This window comes from Numenius arquata, chromosome 8 (assembly GCF_964106895.1).
Source record: "Numenius arquata chromosome 8, bNumArq3.hap1.1, whole genome shotgun sequence".
NCBI classification, from domain to species: domain Eukaryota; kingdom Metazoa; phylum Chordata; class Aves; order Charadriiformes; family Scolopacidae; genus Numenius; species Numenius arquata.
The window spans coordinates 16,538,817-16,554,382 of NC_133583.1; the positions used below are offsets into that span (position 1 = coordinate 16,538,817).

At 56.0% G+C, this 15,566-nt stretch overlaps 1 protein-coding gene across 3 annotated transcripts; it reads left to right on the forward strand.

The window, feature by feature from the left end:
* Positions 1-1,338: 1,338 nt before the first annotated feature.
* BAP1 (BRCA1 associated deubiquitinase 1) lies at positions 1,339-15,458 on the forward strand. Of its 3 annotated transcripts, none has more exons than XM_074152224.1 (17): positions 1,339-1,375; positions 5,379-5,408; positions 5,508-5,562; positions 6,229-6,361; positions 6,746-6,865; positions 7,395-7,456; positions 7,541-7,683; positions 8,550-8,628; positions 9,365-9,488; positions 9,817-9,934; positions 10,336-10,523; positions 10,864-10,997; positions 11,620-12,092; positions 12,219-12,379; positions 12,998-13,090; positions 13,636-13,708; positions 13,918-15,458. In XM_074152224.1, the coding sequence occupies exons 1-17, from the start codon at positions 1,339-1,341 to the stop codon at positions 14,049-14,051; spliced, it is 2,157 nt and encodes a 718-aa protein (XP_074008325.1). In that variant the 3' UTR covers positions 14,052-15,458. The 3 variants fall into 3 exon arrangements, with proteins under 3 accessions (XP_074008325.1, XP_074008326.1, XP_074008327.1); XM_074152225.1 differs by having other exon boundaries at positions 12,219-12,325; XM_074152226.1 differs by having other exon boundaries at positions 9,419-9,488.
* Positions 15,459-15,566: the final 108 nt, after the last annotated feature.

Genomic DNA, 15,566 nt, shown 5'->3' on the forward strand with positions numbered 1-15,566 from the left:
TGATTCCTCGGGGCTTGGATTTAATGGCTCTGAAGCATTTGCAATGAACCATGCTGCGGAAACACCCGCACCTTGTTGCCTCCAAGAAACCCCTGGCGCTCGGCAGAGCTGGGGCTCAGCTGCCCAGCCCGGGGGAGGCAGCGAGAGGGGTCCTGGGACCTCAGCTGCGTATGGAACCTGGCCCAACGTGAGCTGTGGCAGAGGCTGGAGGTGACACCGGGGCCAGTGGTGTTTCAAACTGAGCACGAACAAAGACCAGAAGAAACCGGTTCCTGAAAGGGTCTCCCCCTCCCGGTAAATCTCCCTAAATCTCTGCAGTGGTTGAGCCTGGCCCTTCTGGGTAGGCTTACATCAGTAAGGCTAGGGGGGCTTTTGTCAGGGGTGCGAACAGGGATCATGTTCCAGCCTTGTCTCTCATGATAACCAGCCAACAGAGGCAACCTCAGTCCCCAGAAATTTCCAGGGGCTGAATGAACATGAACACATCTTCGCTAACCCCACGGGGTGGAAGGAGACAAATCTGGTGGGCAGGTACAGCGCTGTTGCCCCAGCTTGTCTCCTCTGCATAAGGGGAACAAGTCCTACCTGGGTCTTGGTGCTGCTGGCCAAGCCCTGTCCCAGGAGCAAGAGTAGGGTGAGGGGGCAGCTGGAGGACGGGGCGTGCGTGGGAACAGCCGCAGAACAAAGCCACGGTGGGGGGGGTAAATGGGCGCAGCCATGGATCCGGCTCCTATTTTTAGCCCACTTCCTAAGGAAGCACAGCACAGGGGCGCCCACTCCCCCTGGGAGCCTTCCGGCCTCCGAGGCAGCGTACGTGGAGCTGTTGGCAGGGTGAGGGATGTGACGGTTGGCCTCAGCCTCAGCGGGAGCCCTCACACCTCAACACAGTGGAGCCCAGTTCCAGGCCCGGGTTTCTCACGACAGGCCCCGGCCCAGTTCCATACCCAGGCCCCTCAAGACAGTCCCAGGTCCCTCGCGACAGGACCAGGCCCGGTTCCAGGCCCTGAACCCTCCCGACAGGACCAGGCCCCTCACGACAGGTCGCACGGGGCGGCCCAGGCTCTCGAGTCCAACTCCCAGGCGAAGCCCCGGGGCGGGGCAGGGAGAGGCCTCGGCCCCCAGGGCCCTCCCAGGACCTCCCCCGCCACCGCGGAGACATTTGTGGCTCCGCCAGGCCCCTTGGAACGGATGTGTGGCGGCACGCGCTGACGTGACGTGACGTAACGCGACGCGACGTCGCGCAGCGATGACGCGCAGGGGCGGTCCGACGGCGGCGGGGCCCGGAGTCGGGGCGGGTGGCGGGGCCGGACATGGCGACGCGGCTCGGCCCGCGGGAAGATGAATAAGGGCTGGCTGGAGTTGGAGAGCGACCCCGGTGAGCGGCGGGGACGGCGCCGGGGCGGGGGGGAGCCTGTGAGGAACCGGACGGGGCCTGCGGCCTACGCCAGGGGCGCTGTGAGGGACAGGCCGGGGGCTGGGGCCTGGGCCGGGGGTCTGTGACGGACAGGACGGGACGGGGCCGTGGGTGGGGGCCAGGGCCGGAGGCCGGTGAGGGACGGGACCGGAGGCTGGGGCTGGGGCCGGCCGCTGGGACGGGGGTTTTTTGAGGAACAGGCTGGGCGCCGGGGCCTGGGCCGTGGCGGGGCTGTGAGGGGTAGGCTGGGGTCTGGAGGACTCAGAGGGGTAGCCTGGGGAGTCTCTTGAGGGGCACGCTAGGAATGTGGGGTGCCCAGCTGAAGCATGGGGTGCGTAGGCAGGGTTCCAGGGTGCAGGCTTAGAGTGGGAGTGCGGGGGGACATGGGTTGTGGGAGCGCGTGGGGTGGAAAGAGGGGCTGGGGAGAGGAGGGCCTGGGGAGGGAGAGGTACAAAGGTGGGTGAGAGGATGCCTGGGGGTGCAGGCAGAAGGTTAGGAGGGCAAGCTAGGGTGTAGGAGTGTGTGGGGTAGGAGTAGTGTGGGTCCTGGGGGGAAATGGGGCTGTGCGGGGTCACAGTGTGTGTGACATAGCCCACTGGGGTTTATGGAGGGCTTAGGAAAAGGTGGGGGGTATAGGGCAGGCAGAAAAGGGGATGTCAGGAGGCTGGGTACAGAGGTGCAGGTGCAGGATGGGGTGAACAGGGCTGCAGGAGCATTGTGAAGGCTCAGAGTGGGGCCTGGGCTCTGGTAGCACTTGTACATGGGATCCGAGGTGCACTGGAAACCTCTGTGTGTGTGGTGTGATCTGATAAACCCAGAGACCTCTGGAAAACATCTGAAATGCTCTAAGGCTGTCGTATGAAGCATTCCTGTTTGCAAATACACCCCAAAGTGTATACTGAAATACAGCGAGAGGTGTGCGTATGGGATGCCCCTTGCTACAGCAGCAGCTCTGACTGGTGATCTTCCCAGAGCATCGTGGGCGCTTGAGGACAACTTATATCACTTGGGAGCACGAGGGTGGTGTCTCCATCCCCTGTGTGTCAGATCCTGTCATCGCTTTGCAGCGGAACGGGTGGATCAAACCCTCTCACCCAGGTAGTCCAGGAAAGGTGCTGAAGAGCTGCTGGGAGCAGAATGGTCACAGGCATTCCTTTTCCACTGCACTGGAGAAAGTGGTTTCTCTGGTGGAATCCCAGAGTTTGTTTTGTGGGTTAGGATTTGAGGGCCAAAGCTGGCATGAGCACTGGCTGAGCATAGTTTTAACTTCCCTGAATTGCCATAGTGTGATGTGGGGTTGCCCACTGAGAGCTGGTCTTTAGGATGTGGTGGTGCATTTTTGAGGCTGTGGTTGTGGAAATTGGACCCCTGGCATTATACTCATCTTCCTGCATTCAGTGAAGGATTCTGTCTGCCGTCGGTCTCTGTCACCCCAGATTTTGCTGCTTTTTATCTTTCTACTGGTACTCAGGAATTGCCAAAATTGTTCCAGTCTTCCCCCTTCTTCATCATGAAGACCATGCTGAAGACGGGACATAGTTTGGATTCTCACACCAGGGAGGGAACATTATCTGCTTGGAAGATAATCTGTCTGGGCAGAGGTGGGCTCTCGGTACACTGCAGCTGCACTCCTTTGGATGTGTAGAGGTTTGGATGCAGAGGTAGCAGTTGGGATAGAAGTTAAGAATGACCCATGCTCTGCTCTTGGCCTTCAGCACATCCCATAAGCTGCCCAGCCCTCGCTACGGGGCTTGGGATTGAAAGCTCGTGGTGCTTTACTGGTCAGAAAGAGTGAGTAGATCCAGATTTGGGCTGTCTGCCACTGCTGTTGAGTGTTGAGTGTACTTGCAGACACCAGAATGTTTCCTCCAGCCAACTCAAATGATTTGGAATGGAGATTTTGGGTGTTCCAGGAGTGATCACAGCAGCAGGACCGTGCCTTTCATGGATGCTGAGGAAACATGAAATATTGCAATGAATCGGAGAAAACCCATATTTGGAAGGGACCCCTGGAAGTCTTTGGCCCAAAGCAGAGCTCACTTCAAAGGTAGTTCAGATCACTTGTGGCCATGGCTGGTTGAATATGCCCAAGAAGGAGATTTCTGCACCCCGATCCCAGGGCTGACTGCACTGGTAATGAAGAATTTTTTTTCCGGGTGCATAGTCAGAATTTCTGTTGCTGCGGCTTGTTCCCATCACTTCTTGTCTTTTCACGGTGCACTCAGAGAAGTTTGGCTTCATCCTCTCTCTGACTCCCTGATGATGTTGATCGGGGGGAGGAAAACACGCGACCTCTGACTTCCCATCTCCTTTGGTGCAGCGCTGCCGGTTTGATGCACGGTCCTGGAGGACTGCTGCAGAGATGTGGGAGTACTCGGGGCTGAGCCACAGTGAATTGGAAGTCCTGCTTGGTCTTCTTCTGGTGGTACCCGTGGGAGCAGCGCTGCTTTTGGCATTTACGGTTGTTTGTGTTTGCAAGGCCTTGCTCTGATGCAAATCTTCACTGGCTGCGAGGCAGAGCTTGTGATACGGTTCACATCTGGCATCGCCCATGTTTTGCTGTGATCAGTAGACTGTAACTGTTGAAATTGGAGAGTGAGTGAGGCTTTTGACCTTTGCGGAAGTTTTTTACAGTTGAGAGACTCTACCTGTAAACAGCTGCAACTCCCTTTTCCCTAATGGATGTCATCTTAGGAGGGAACAAGAACCGTGACTTTAATGAGCATCTGAAGATACTTATGGTCTGCAAGGACCCCTTGCCCTACAGGGGTTGCTGCAAAGAAGACAGTGAGGCTGTGGCACTCCCTGAAGTCTCTGTAGATGTCACCTGTACGACACAGCCCTCTGTGATTTTGAGCAAAAACATCTCTGTCAGAAAGGTGCTGGGGTTTGGTGTAACAGCGTTGCATGGCAAGGAGACTGTCACTGGTTCAAGCGTGTTGTTTCCATAGCGTGTTTCTTCCCACTGACAACTTTGTAAGAAACTTCCGCTAAATTAATGAAGACTCTTTGGTGCCCGAAGTTCCCTCCCTGTTTTTGGTCATTTTAACTTTGGTGTGCAAGCCCCTTGGGCTCTTTCCTTCTTGACTGAGCCACTTATATCAGGTTCCTTAAGTCGTTTGCTTACAGGGATGTTTCTCAGGATGGAATCCTTCTTATTGATATTCCCTGGCCTTCCTCCCAGGCTTTCAGCAGCCTTTATATGGGAGCGAAAGAAGCAGATTATTATTCCAGTCTCGAGCTCGCTAACTGTGTGTGCAGGGGGACTGCCTGAAAACTGGGCCGACTGCCTTTGCTACGGCATCATAGTGGAAGCTGCTGCTCAGTTGCTGATGTCCAATAATCCTTCAGTCTCTTTGCCATTGTGTCTGTATCCGTAGTTATGTCCTTCTCTAATGGGAATTTTGTTTTCACTGGAGACAGGCTTTTGGATTTGGTCCCCCAGGAGAGAGGGAGATGAAGACGAGCCTTTTGGCCCTCAGACTTCCCCGCAGCCCTGTTGCTCTGAGCTGGCTTTCCCTTCACTGGCTGTCTTTCACTAACAAGAACACAAATTATCTTCTTTTAAAATGTCCTGTGATCTATTCAGCTGTGTTTCCCTCCAGTTAGAAGAGTACATGTCATTTAGGTGCTCCCTTTTGCTGTTCACGGTGGGGATTTACTTCTTAGCAGGTCATCTGCGGTGGGTCCAGCTTCATTGGGCTCTGGCAGGAGAAGGCTGGTTCAGGTCCTCTAGAGGAAGAGGATGATGAATGGGGATGAAGGAAGCCAGAGCACCCCTGTAGTGAGCCAGGGCTCAACAGCTCTGCCGCTGAGGATTCAGTGTGATCCCAGTGCTGCTCTGCTGCGTTTTTTCTGGCTGCGCCTTGTCCTGGGACCATGTGGGACCTTCGGGGGCTGGTGGCCAGGTTTCCTCTCTGTGCTTTTCACCTAGAAGTAATTTGTTGGTTTTGTTCCTTTCCAGGTCTCTTCACACTCCTGGTAGAAGATTTTGGTGAGTGCAAGAAAGCTCCTGGGAGGTTGGTTTTGTGCTTGACATTACCCCTATTCCTTTCTGGTGGGCTTTACACCAGCTTCTGCCCTTTGTTTGCAGGGGTCAAGGGAGTGCAGGTTGAAGAGATTTATGATCTGCAGAGCAAATGCCAAGGGTAAGTCACAGGCATGAAAATATGTCATTCATGGAGGTCAGTGTTGTTAAGTGATGAACCAGGAGTGCTTCATCAGGTTTGGGGCAGCTGGGCAATCTTGTGCCTTGAGGAAGACCTTGTGGAGCAGGTGGGGGACATCTTCAAGGGATTCATCTCCCTTTCCGCATGGAGAGGTGCGGTGCCAACCAGCGTGCCTGCAGTGTGGGCTTTCTCCCTGTCTCAGTGCTTTGAAATGGCTTTGAGGATGTCGCTTTCTTAAAAGCCATTGTCTGAACTCCTCTTGAAAATGAATACAACATATATTTAAGAGGAGAGGTCATTTGGTAGTCAGGCACCATGCTGCATGTTGGTCAGTATCTAGAGGTGAATTTCACTTCCCATTTCCTTGTCTTGAGTCTCTTAAGACCTGTCAAACCCCAAAGTTTTCAAGCTTGATTATTGTCTGAGCCTGGAGCATCAGCACAGGAGAGTGTCCTTGGTAATGAGGGGCTGCAGGAACCTGTGGCAGGGATGGTCACTTCCAGAAAGATGGGGCTGGTGGTTCTGCTTTTACTCTCTGTCTTTGCTCTGCCTGTGGTTTGAAACAGAAGGTTTCTGGTGCTGGGCAGAGCAGCTCCAATGGTGTTGTCCGTCCAAAATGGTTCAGCTGCTGACTTCTCTCCACAGCCCTGTGTATGGGTTCATCTTCCTGTTCAAGTGGATTGAGGAGCGCAGATCACGCCGGAAGGTTTCTACCTTGGTGGATGAGACGTCGGTGATCGACGATGACATCGTTAATAACATGTTCTTTGCTCACCAGGTAGGCTGGAGGCAAGAAGAAAGTGTGTGTGTGTGTGGGGGGGGGTGTCTCATGTGACACCTCAGGGAAGCAACGTACTGAGAGGCTGCACTGCTCTTGCAGAGACGCTCCCTCTTTCCTGGGAGTCTCAGCCCTGAGTTCCAAGGTTGGAGGGAATCCAGTGGGGTCTGTGAGCCTGTCTGTGGGCAGATGCTCATGGGGGCATAGTGGGGCTCACTAAACAAGACTGACCTCCTTCCTTTCTTGGAGAGCCGAGGTCAAGTTGCTGCTCTCAGAAGTGGTTCTTGCGTCAGTACTTTTCAGTTGATTATGGTCAACGCTGAGGGGTTGTTGACGGGTTGCCTTGTTCCTGCTGGTTAAGATGGTCCTTGTGTCACCCTCCAGCTGATCCCCAACTCCTGTGCCACGCATGCTCTGCTGAGTGTCCTCCTGAACTGCAACAATGTCGACCTGGGCCCCACGCTGAGCCGCATGAAGGATTTCACCAAAGGATTCAGCCCTGAGGTAGGGGCGGGGGTGTGCAGGGCTGTGCATGGGTGGCGCATGTGAATCTGCCCCTCTCTCCCCTCTCGGGATGATGCTGTAACGAGCTGGCTCCTTTCCAGCCCTCTGTGGGGGCAATCAGTGTTGCCTCTTTCTCATCTTCCTACCTTGCCTTGCTCAGAGCCTTGGTCCCCTTATGCTGGGCACAGCTCTGAGCCTTCTGTTGTGTGATTCCCTAGTCCAGGTGCATTGTTTAAGTCTGTGATCAGAAGTCCTCTCCTACCTTTAGAAAGGTAGGAGACTATCTTGAAGTCTGTGTTTCTCTCTAACTGTAATTTCTGCAGCAGAAATTGTGTGTTACCTTCATCTTGGGTTTTCCCTGTTACCTTCATCTTGGGTTTTCCCTGTAACTCAGCAGAGCAGAGGATGTGCCTCAAAGTTGCTCTCCCGGTCCTGCCTATGGACGGAGGGAGTGGGGAGCCGGTGGGTGAAGCACTTTGTTTGTTTCCTGTCACTTCTCAATTGTTTCCTCTCCTGCTGTTGGCTGCAGAGTAAAGGCTATGCCATCGGCAACGCCCCAGAGCTGGCCAAGGCCCATAACAGCCATGCCAGGTGAGTGAAGGGCATCTCTCGCAGCTCATTTTCGCTGGTGGAGGCAGGCTCTCTGCTGACCTCTCGCCTCTCTTGCCCTCGCAGGCCAGAGCCACGGCACTTGCCGGAAAAGCAGAACGGTATCAGCGCTGTGCGAACCATGGAGGCTTTTCATTTTGTCAGTTATGTCCCCATCAAGGGACGGCTGTTTGAGCTGGATGGACTCAAGGTCTATCCCATTGACCACGGTAAGAGTCCACCTCTCCCTACTCATTGACACAGTCAAATAGACACCCTGGTATGTCCAATGTATGTATTATTTTTCATTGCCACTAAGTGCTGCCTAATGTTTGCGGGGAATTGCTCAATGGCTCCCAGATTTGTCCTGACTTTTGATAGCTCATTTTGGAGCCTGTGTGCTGGGGACTGTGTCTAGAAGGCAATCATTTCTAAATGCATTGTATTGCTTTTTCCAGCGTTGCCATTTTCCTCCCCAGTTGCTCAGGATCATGAGGTCCTTCTGCGGCTCTGAAATAACTCAGTCTCACAAGCAGAATTTGTTTCCTCCTTACCCTCTCCTTATGCCAAATAACTGCTGTGTGTTGAGGCACAGGGTCCCAACGCAGATCCCAACAGGCTGCTGAGATTACTCCCTTCTCTTACAACTTGACCACTAGTTCTGTCTTTTAGACATTTATTTATTTATCTATCCCCACTAGGACTTTGCTCCTGTCTGTCAGGCCCTTTGATAAGGTACCCCCTTCACATACTTGGGTTTCTTAACCATGGCACCAGATCCAGTGGCAGGTGGATCCCAGCAAGACCCAGGATTTCCTTGGACTTTGTGAGCCTGGAGCCTGTGAATTGCTTGTGGTCTGTAGGGTTCAAAACTCACCTTTCTGCCCTGCAGATAACTCAGGGTTTCCATTCGGAAGGTGGAGGCAGAGGGTTTCCACTGTATGGGCTGACAGTGTGGTCCTTCTGCCTCCTGGGCCCCTTGACTTGCTCTACACCATGAGATTGCCTTTCATGGGGACAACAGGATCCGCTCTGTGAGTCTGAAGCTTGAGCTTTGGCCTGCTTTGCTAATTCCAGCTCTGTCTCATTATCACAGGGCCGTGGGCTGATGACGAGGAATGGACAGACAAAGCCAGGAGAGTAATCATGGAGCGCATTGGCCTGGCCACTGCAGGGTAATGTCACAGGCCATGGCACATTGACCCTGCCCCCTTGCCATTTCTCCCTGGATTATTTCTGCTGTGGTCTCTGTCTGAGAAGGTGCGGGAGTGTGGGTGGAGAATGTTGCTTGGGAGGGGTGCAGGTGTGCTGCCTCCTTCCCGCCTTTTGCCTACAATTTGCCTGCCTTTGGAGCATGCTGAGGAGCTACACTCTCTGTGCGATGCAGAGTCCTGGCAGATGGCCACGCAGAATGAGAGTGGACAGATTAGGTCCCTGTTAGCTCGAGTCCATGGGAGAGGGAATGGTGCTTCTGGTCCTGAGCTGGGCCTCCTGGGTGCTTGGGCATGAGGGTGACCAAGCACTGGCAGAGGTTGCCCAGAGAGGTTGTGGAGTCTCCATCCTTGGAGATCGCAAAAGCCATCTGGACACGGTCCTGGGCAACCAGCTCTAGGTGACCCTGCTGGAGCAGGGGCTTGGAGCTCATGACTTCCACAGGTCCCTTCCCACCTCAACCAACCTGTGACTCTGAAGGATGTTTAGCTCTGCTTCCTCAGCCAGTGTGAGGTTGACTTGGTTTTGGGGGAAAAGCCACCTGTGTGTTGGTGTTAAATGCCAGGGCAGGGGACGCGCTGCCTGGAAAGCCCGCAGGAGGTGTTTAGGGTACGGCTGGCAGCCTGCTGACCCCCCTTTGCTGGTACATGGGCTTTCCACCAGCAGCTCGCAGCTGACATCTGCTGTCCCCTCCCGCAGAGAGCCGTACCACGACATCCGATTCAACCTGATGGCAGTGGTGCCTGATCGGAGGATGAAGTACGAGTCCAAACTGCACATCCTGAAGATGAACCGCCAGACGGTGCTAGAGGCCTTGCAGCAGGTAGGACAGCCCAAGCCTGAGGGAGTGCGAGCCTGGGGTGGGAATAGGCTCTGTTTTCAGGACATCTCCCTGTGCTGTATGGGCCTTGGATTTTGGTGCTTTTTTTGCCTTGGGAAATGTCTTCTGGGAAAAGGAGAAAACCAGCCTCACTGCTTGGCCTTTTACTGCTCACCTGGGAGGTCATCCATGGCATTGTCAGTTGATTGTATGTGTGGGTGTTTGGTGGTTGGCTCACCCTCACGAGTTGTTCTGCAGAGCTTGAATGGGAGAGATGTGGTTTGGTCACTCTAGTCCAGCACTCAGTTTCCCTCTGTCATTTGCCTTCAAGCTTATCCGAGTGACTCAGCCTGAGCTGATCCAGACCCAGAAGTCTCAGGAGACTCAGCCTCCAGAAGAGGCAAAGCCAGCCAGCAGCAAGACTGTGACTCCAGAGAGTGCCCATCCAGGTAGACCCCCGTACCAGTGGTGTTGCCAGCCAGCCAGCCTGGCCCGCTGTGGAGCGAGCACAGCTGGTGACACCAGCTGGCTCACCTGGAGCTTGAGGCAGCTTTTTAGGCAGCTTTTTGGTCAGCTTTGCTTTCTTTTCTCCAAGCCCAGCTCCGTGCACGCTGTGCTGGGGTGTGGTAGATGCCTCCGTGCCTGGGAGGGGGGATGCAGAGCTCGAAAATGGGAGGGCTTAAGCTTGGGGACGCTGGTTACAGCTGGAGGTGGAATGGGAAGTGGGTGTGATGGTCTGGTGGAGTGTAAGAGCTCCTCTGCTACCTGGGGTGGGCAAGGGGTGACAGAGGACATTGAGTAAAACGTGATGGTGCTGGTCATGATGGGCTGTGCTGTGCTTGTATGGCAGATGGCACCGATGAGCCCGCCAGCCAGGGTCACCCTGTGGCCACGCAGAGCCCACCCAACAAATCCAAACCGGTAGCAAAGACATCAGCGAGCAGCATCAACGGGGCACCTCCAGCAAACCCCAACCCCATCGTGCAGAGGTTGCCAGCCTTCCTGGACAATCACAACTACGCCAAGTCCCCCATGCAGGTAGGTTGGAGCTCCAGGCCATCAGCACGCCTGCCTTGAGCTGAGCTTTTCATGTCCAGTCCCTCACCTCCACAGGGCTCTGTCTGTCAGCCTGTCTAAGCCCTTCCCCTGCCTTGTAGCCCACCCACACTTGCGCTGACCAGGGCTGGAAGGTGGGAGGGTGAAGATTGACCTGGCAAAAGCAGTTAGTGTTAATGTGGGTCAACTGAGCCAGTATCAGGAAGAGTCCCCTGCCTCCTCTCGAAAGGGACAAGCCCCGGTGCTGGGCTGGACCAAGGACGTGTCCGCTGGGCGCTTCCTTCTTGCCCCTCTGCAGGCCATCAGCAACAGTGTTTTGCAGGAGGAGGAAGACCTTGCAGCAGGAGTGGGTCGCAGCCGGGTCCCAGTCCGACAGCACCAGCAGTACTCGGACGATGAGGATGATTACGACGATGATGATGAGGAGGAAGTTCGTAACACCAACTCGGCCATCAGGTGACAGCTTGAAGCGAGGGTTGGGGGAGCTGACATTTGTAGAACCACCAGCAGTGGCTCCTAGATCTCTTTCCTGAGCACTGTTAGCTGTGTTAGAGCCTGCATCTCTGTGTGCAGTTAGGGCTCTTCTCCTCTTCGCCTGCTCTTTTACTGCTCGCTCAATGGATTTTGTAAAGCTCTTCGGTAGCTCTTCATGATCACCCCTGAATGTTGTCTACCCTGAGTATAACCGTGTTGGCAGCAGGCTTTGAGGAACCTCAGTTCCTTGGTGCCGATTGCCAAGAGCAGCTCCTGGTGATGGTGTTGGTTGTGCTGGGGCTGCTGTGAAGGTCAGAAAGGTGGGGTCACAGTGAGGCTGCTTTTGGGGCTTTGGAAGAAGAGCAGGGGGGTACACAGCACCCTGTGCCCCCTGGCTACATAGGGGTACCTGCAGCTGAGCAGTTTGGTGGGGTGGGGTGCTGCCAGAGAAGCTGGTGGCAGTGGGGGTGACCTAGAAGTGTCTCAGGCCTTGCTCCATCCCAGAAGACAGCCTGGAGTGCTCAGTGGGGAGCTGGCAGTGCCTGCGCTGGGCCCCCACCTCCTTCCACCAGCTACTCACCTTCCCTGCTTTGTTCCTGGGCAGGTACAAAAGGAAAGGGCAGGTAAAGCAAGAGCACGTGGCAGGCGCCGCAGATGGCCAGCTCTCTGTCCTCCAGCCCAACACCATCAACGTCCTGGCTGAGAAGCTGAAGGAATCCCAAAAGGATCTTTCTATTCCCCTGTCCATCAAGACGAGTGGCGGGGGCACCGCCGTGGCCATGGTTACCCACTCCCAGCCCTCTCCCACCCCCAGCAACGAGAGCACAGACACGGCCTCTGAGATCGGCAGCGCCTTCAACTCCCCGCTGCGCTCTCCCATCCGCTCGGCCAACCCCACCCGTCCTTCCAGCCCCGTCACCTCCCACATCTCCAAGGTGCTCTTTGGCGAGGAGGACGGCCTGCTGCGTGTCGACTGCATGCGCTACAACCGGGCTGTCAGGGACCTGGGGCCCGTCATCAGCACTGGCCTGCTGCACCTCACTGAGGATGGCGTGTTCTGCCCACTGGCTGTTGCAGGTAGGTGCCTGCCAGCTTTTGGGGGGGTGGCATCTCCCCTGCGGCGACGGGACAGTGTCCTTTGACTTAAGGAGCAGATACCGGTCCTTTGCGATGGCTCTTAATATTTCCTTCCTCTGTGTGCAGATGGGGGTAAAAGCTCCCCCCCTTCCATCAAACCCGGTGAAGAGGCCCCGGTGGCAATCAAACTGGACGAGAAGGAGGGCAGTGAGGCCGGTGACAGCAAAGAGAAGGTGGGACTTGGCAGGACCAGTGATCACCCTGGGGGGGAAAAGTATTCTCCCAAGGTGAGTTTTGTGCTGCGACAGCCCTGGGAAGGTGGAGCTCCCTGTGCTCACCCAGAGAGGCAGCAGCGCTGGCAGTGACCGAACCGCATGTGCACGCTGTCCCACTCGCATGTCGCCGCAGCCGTGCCTTCAGGCACAGGGCAGTGCAGGTTCTGTGCCTTGCGTCATCTCAGGGACATTTGCTGTGGCAGTGGGCAGAGCCACGGTTTCCCGCAGCTGAGACGCTGGGCGTGCTGTGCTCTCCTTTGGGCCAGAGGCTGGTGAGACCTGGATCCCCAAATCCCATCCTCCAGCCAGGGACAGGACCAGGCTCGGGCAGCACAAGCACATCAAGGGCTCCCTGGAGGAGAGCTGGCTAGAAACTGTTTTTACTCAAAAGGGAACTCTTCAAATTTTGTTACTGAGAAGAACCAGGCCCTGGGGTGTTTCTCAGGCATGCACACAGCCCTCCCCCCTGTCCCACAGAACCAGGAACATGGGGCTGGGCCAGGCTTGGGCAGAACCAGCTCCCCTGGGCTGACTGGTGCTGGCTGGCTGATTGATCACCCTCTGACTCAGAAATTCCCTACAATGAACTGATCTCTGTCTGCTCACGTTTGCTCTGCTTGGTCATGGCAGGAGCTGCTGGCGCTGCTGAAGTGCGTGGAGGCAGAGATTGCAAACTACGAGGCCTGCCTGAAGGAAGAGGTGGAGAAGAGGAAGAAATTCAAGGTGTGTTTTGTTGGTGGCGTGTTTGTGTTGCTGATTTAGCTCACTGAAGGCTTCTGTCTGGGGTGTCTTTATGTCAAAGTGGAGGGAGAGTGGTTCAGCCGAGAAGAGTGACGCATTTGGGGTCCCTTTCCCGTTACTAAACAGCCCTACAGGGCAGAGCTCGTGCCAGGACAGACTGAGGCCCCTGGGCAGCGCTAATGAGCTTGAGGAGGATGGTGGAGCGCTGCAGCTGGGCCACAGCTGAACGTCAGCACTGACAGGAGGAAGCGGGGAGTTCTCTGCTCCAAGGCCTGGCAGGATTCCTGCCCTGCCCACCCTTGCCTCTTCCCGGCTGCCCTTTCTGCAGGCATATGAACTGGGATGGAGACAGTCCCAGTTGTGCACCAGCCTGAGCTGGGCTGGGAGGCGGGTCCCTTGCTGGTGTGGTCTCTTTGGCCTGTGGATTGGGCCAGGCATGCTGGTTCTTTGCCCCCTCTTAGCCTTGAGCTCTCCTTTCTCCCTGCCACCCATTTGTGATTATTTGTGGATTTGCCATCTCTTTGTAGATCGATGACCAGAGGAGAACTCACAACTACGACGAGTTCATCTGTACCTTCATCTCCATGCTGGCACAGGAAGGTGAGCCCTGGTCCATTTCTGCCAGACCTAGGGCAGGAGGTAGCTCTCAGTCTGAGCAGCCACACGTCTTTACTGTGTCTTTCTGATTTTATATTCCCGGGAGGAGCTCAGTGGTGGGTTTTGGGTGAGGGAGGAAGGGAGGGCTGCACCCTGGCATGGGCAGTACCAGCACTCCAGCGCGAGGCATGTCTGTCTGTCTGTCCCTGCAGGGATGCTGGCAAGCCTCGTGGAGCAGAACATCTCTGTGCGCAGGCGGCAGGGGGTCAGCATTGGCCGCCTGCACAAGCAGAGGAAGCCGGACCGTCGGAAACGCTCCCGCCCCTATAAAGCCAAGCGCCAGTAGCCGGGGAGTCGAGACTGTGAGAAGCAGCATCTGGGCTTTGTGGCTTTGGGCAGTGGCACTTGGATCTACGTTACCCTTTGCCCAGGGAAGAGGGACCACAGCAACAAACCCTTGGCTGAAGAAGTGGAGCCTGGGGACAAAGAGAAACCAGGTTTTCCTCTGAGCCTGACTTGTGAAAGGTGGAAATGTGTTGCCTGGAGGGGAGTCCCTGCAGCTGCAGCAGAAGGCACCAGAATGCCCAGCTGCCCGACGGTGCCACAGCAGCTCCCGGATGCCGTGGGCCTGTGTCTTAGTGCCGTGGCTGAGGACTGAGGCAGGAGGGGAAGAGCCCACTGGCTGGTGGCGGGGCTGGTGTTTATGGGAATGCTGGTGATGCCCACACGAGGCTGTGCTGGCCACAGCTGGCTGTGGCTTGTGTCCTCCTGCATCCAGGCCTTCAGCTCTGTGCTTCCCCAGGACATTTTTTTGTCTGTTTTCTATCCCTCTCCCTCCCTTCCCCAAACTTATTTTTAGTTCTGACCCAGGCTTTGGCCTGGGCAGCTCCTGGACAGAGCCCGTTCTCCTGCATCCAGTCCCCAGAGCTGGCCAGTGGGTGGCCAAGGAGTCCTGTGTTGCTGTGCCCTCACTGCTCTGGGGGTGCCAGCACCCCCTGCCAGGCTCCCCGGTGGCCCTTGGCAGCTCTGTTTCTGGGTGAGGACGAGTGGGCTCTTCCCTGGAGCTGGGCCTTGTGCCCAGCCCTCCGTGGCGGTGCTGGGGGGCAGCGCATGGCTCTGCTGCCATGGCTGCTCCCCCGGGGACCCGCTCTGTGACCCTGGCAGTGCCTGTGGGTCACACGGAGTTGCTCCAGACCCAGTCCCCCCAGAGAAACCCCTGTGAATTATGAACAGGCCAAGTTCACAGGGTGGCCTTGGTGCTGCTGGGCATGGTGCCGGGACGGACACTAGACATGGAGTCTCTTGGTGAAGCCTTTCAGCGTGGGGAGAGGTGACAGAGTTTGCTGTAACTCTCAAGGCAGGATGGGGACTGCAGTGGCGGGTGGAAGCAGTGGAGGGAGCCCAAAGCTGCTCCTCCTGCTCAAGCCGTTCGCTGGCTGCCAACTCAGAGCTTGCCTGCCGCCTCCTGCCAGCCCTGCCACGCTCCGGCACATGGGCTTCTCCTGCCTGTCCCCAGCAGCCAGAGGTCAGCAGCTCACTCCCGAGGTGTCCTGAGGCATAGCTGGGCCAAGGGGAGCTGCCGCAAGAGAGGACTGGATTTTGCAAATGTGCAAATTTGTACAGATCTTGACTATGGAATGAAACCGTTCTTTTGGTATCTGTTGAAGGGAAGAAAATCCTTCTTGCTGTGTCTGATATCAAGTTCTGTAAGTAATGGATCTGTCTGAAGGAATAAAGCTATCCTGTAACAGCCAGCCAAGGCAGAGGTGTGTGAGGGAAGGGAGAGGGGCCCAAGTGCCTGCTCTGGGCCGTGTTGTCCCCACTGGCAGCTCTTCTGTGGTGCTAAAAACCTGAGGCAATC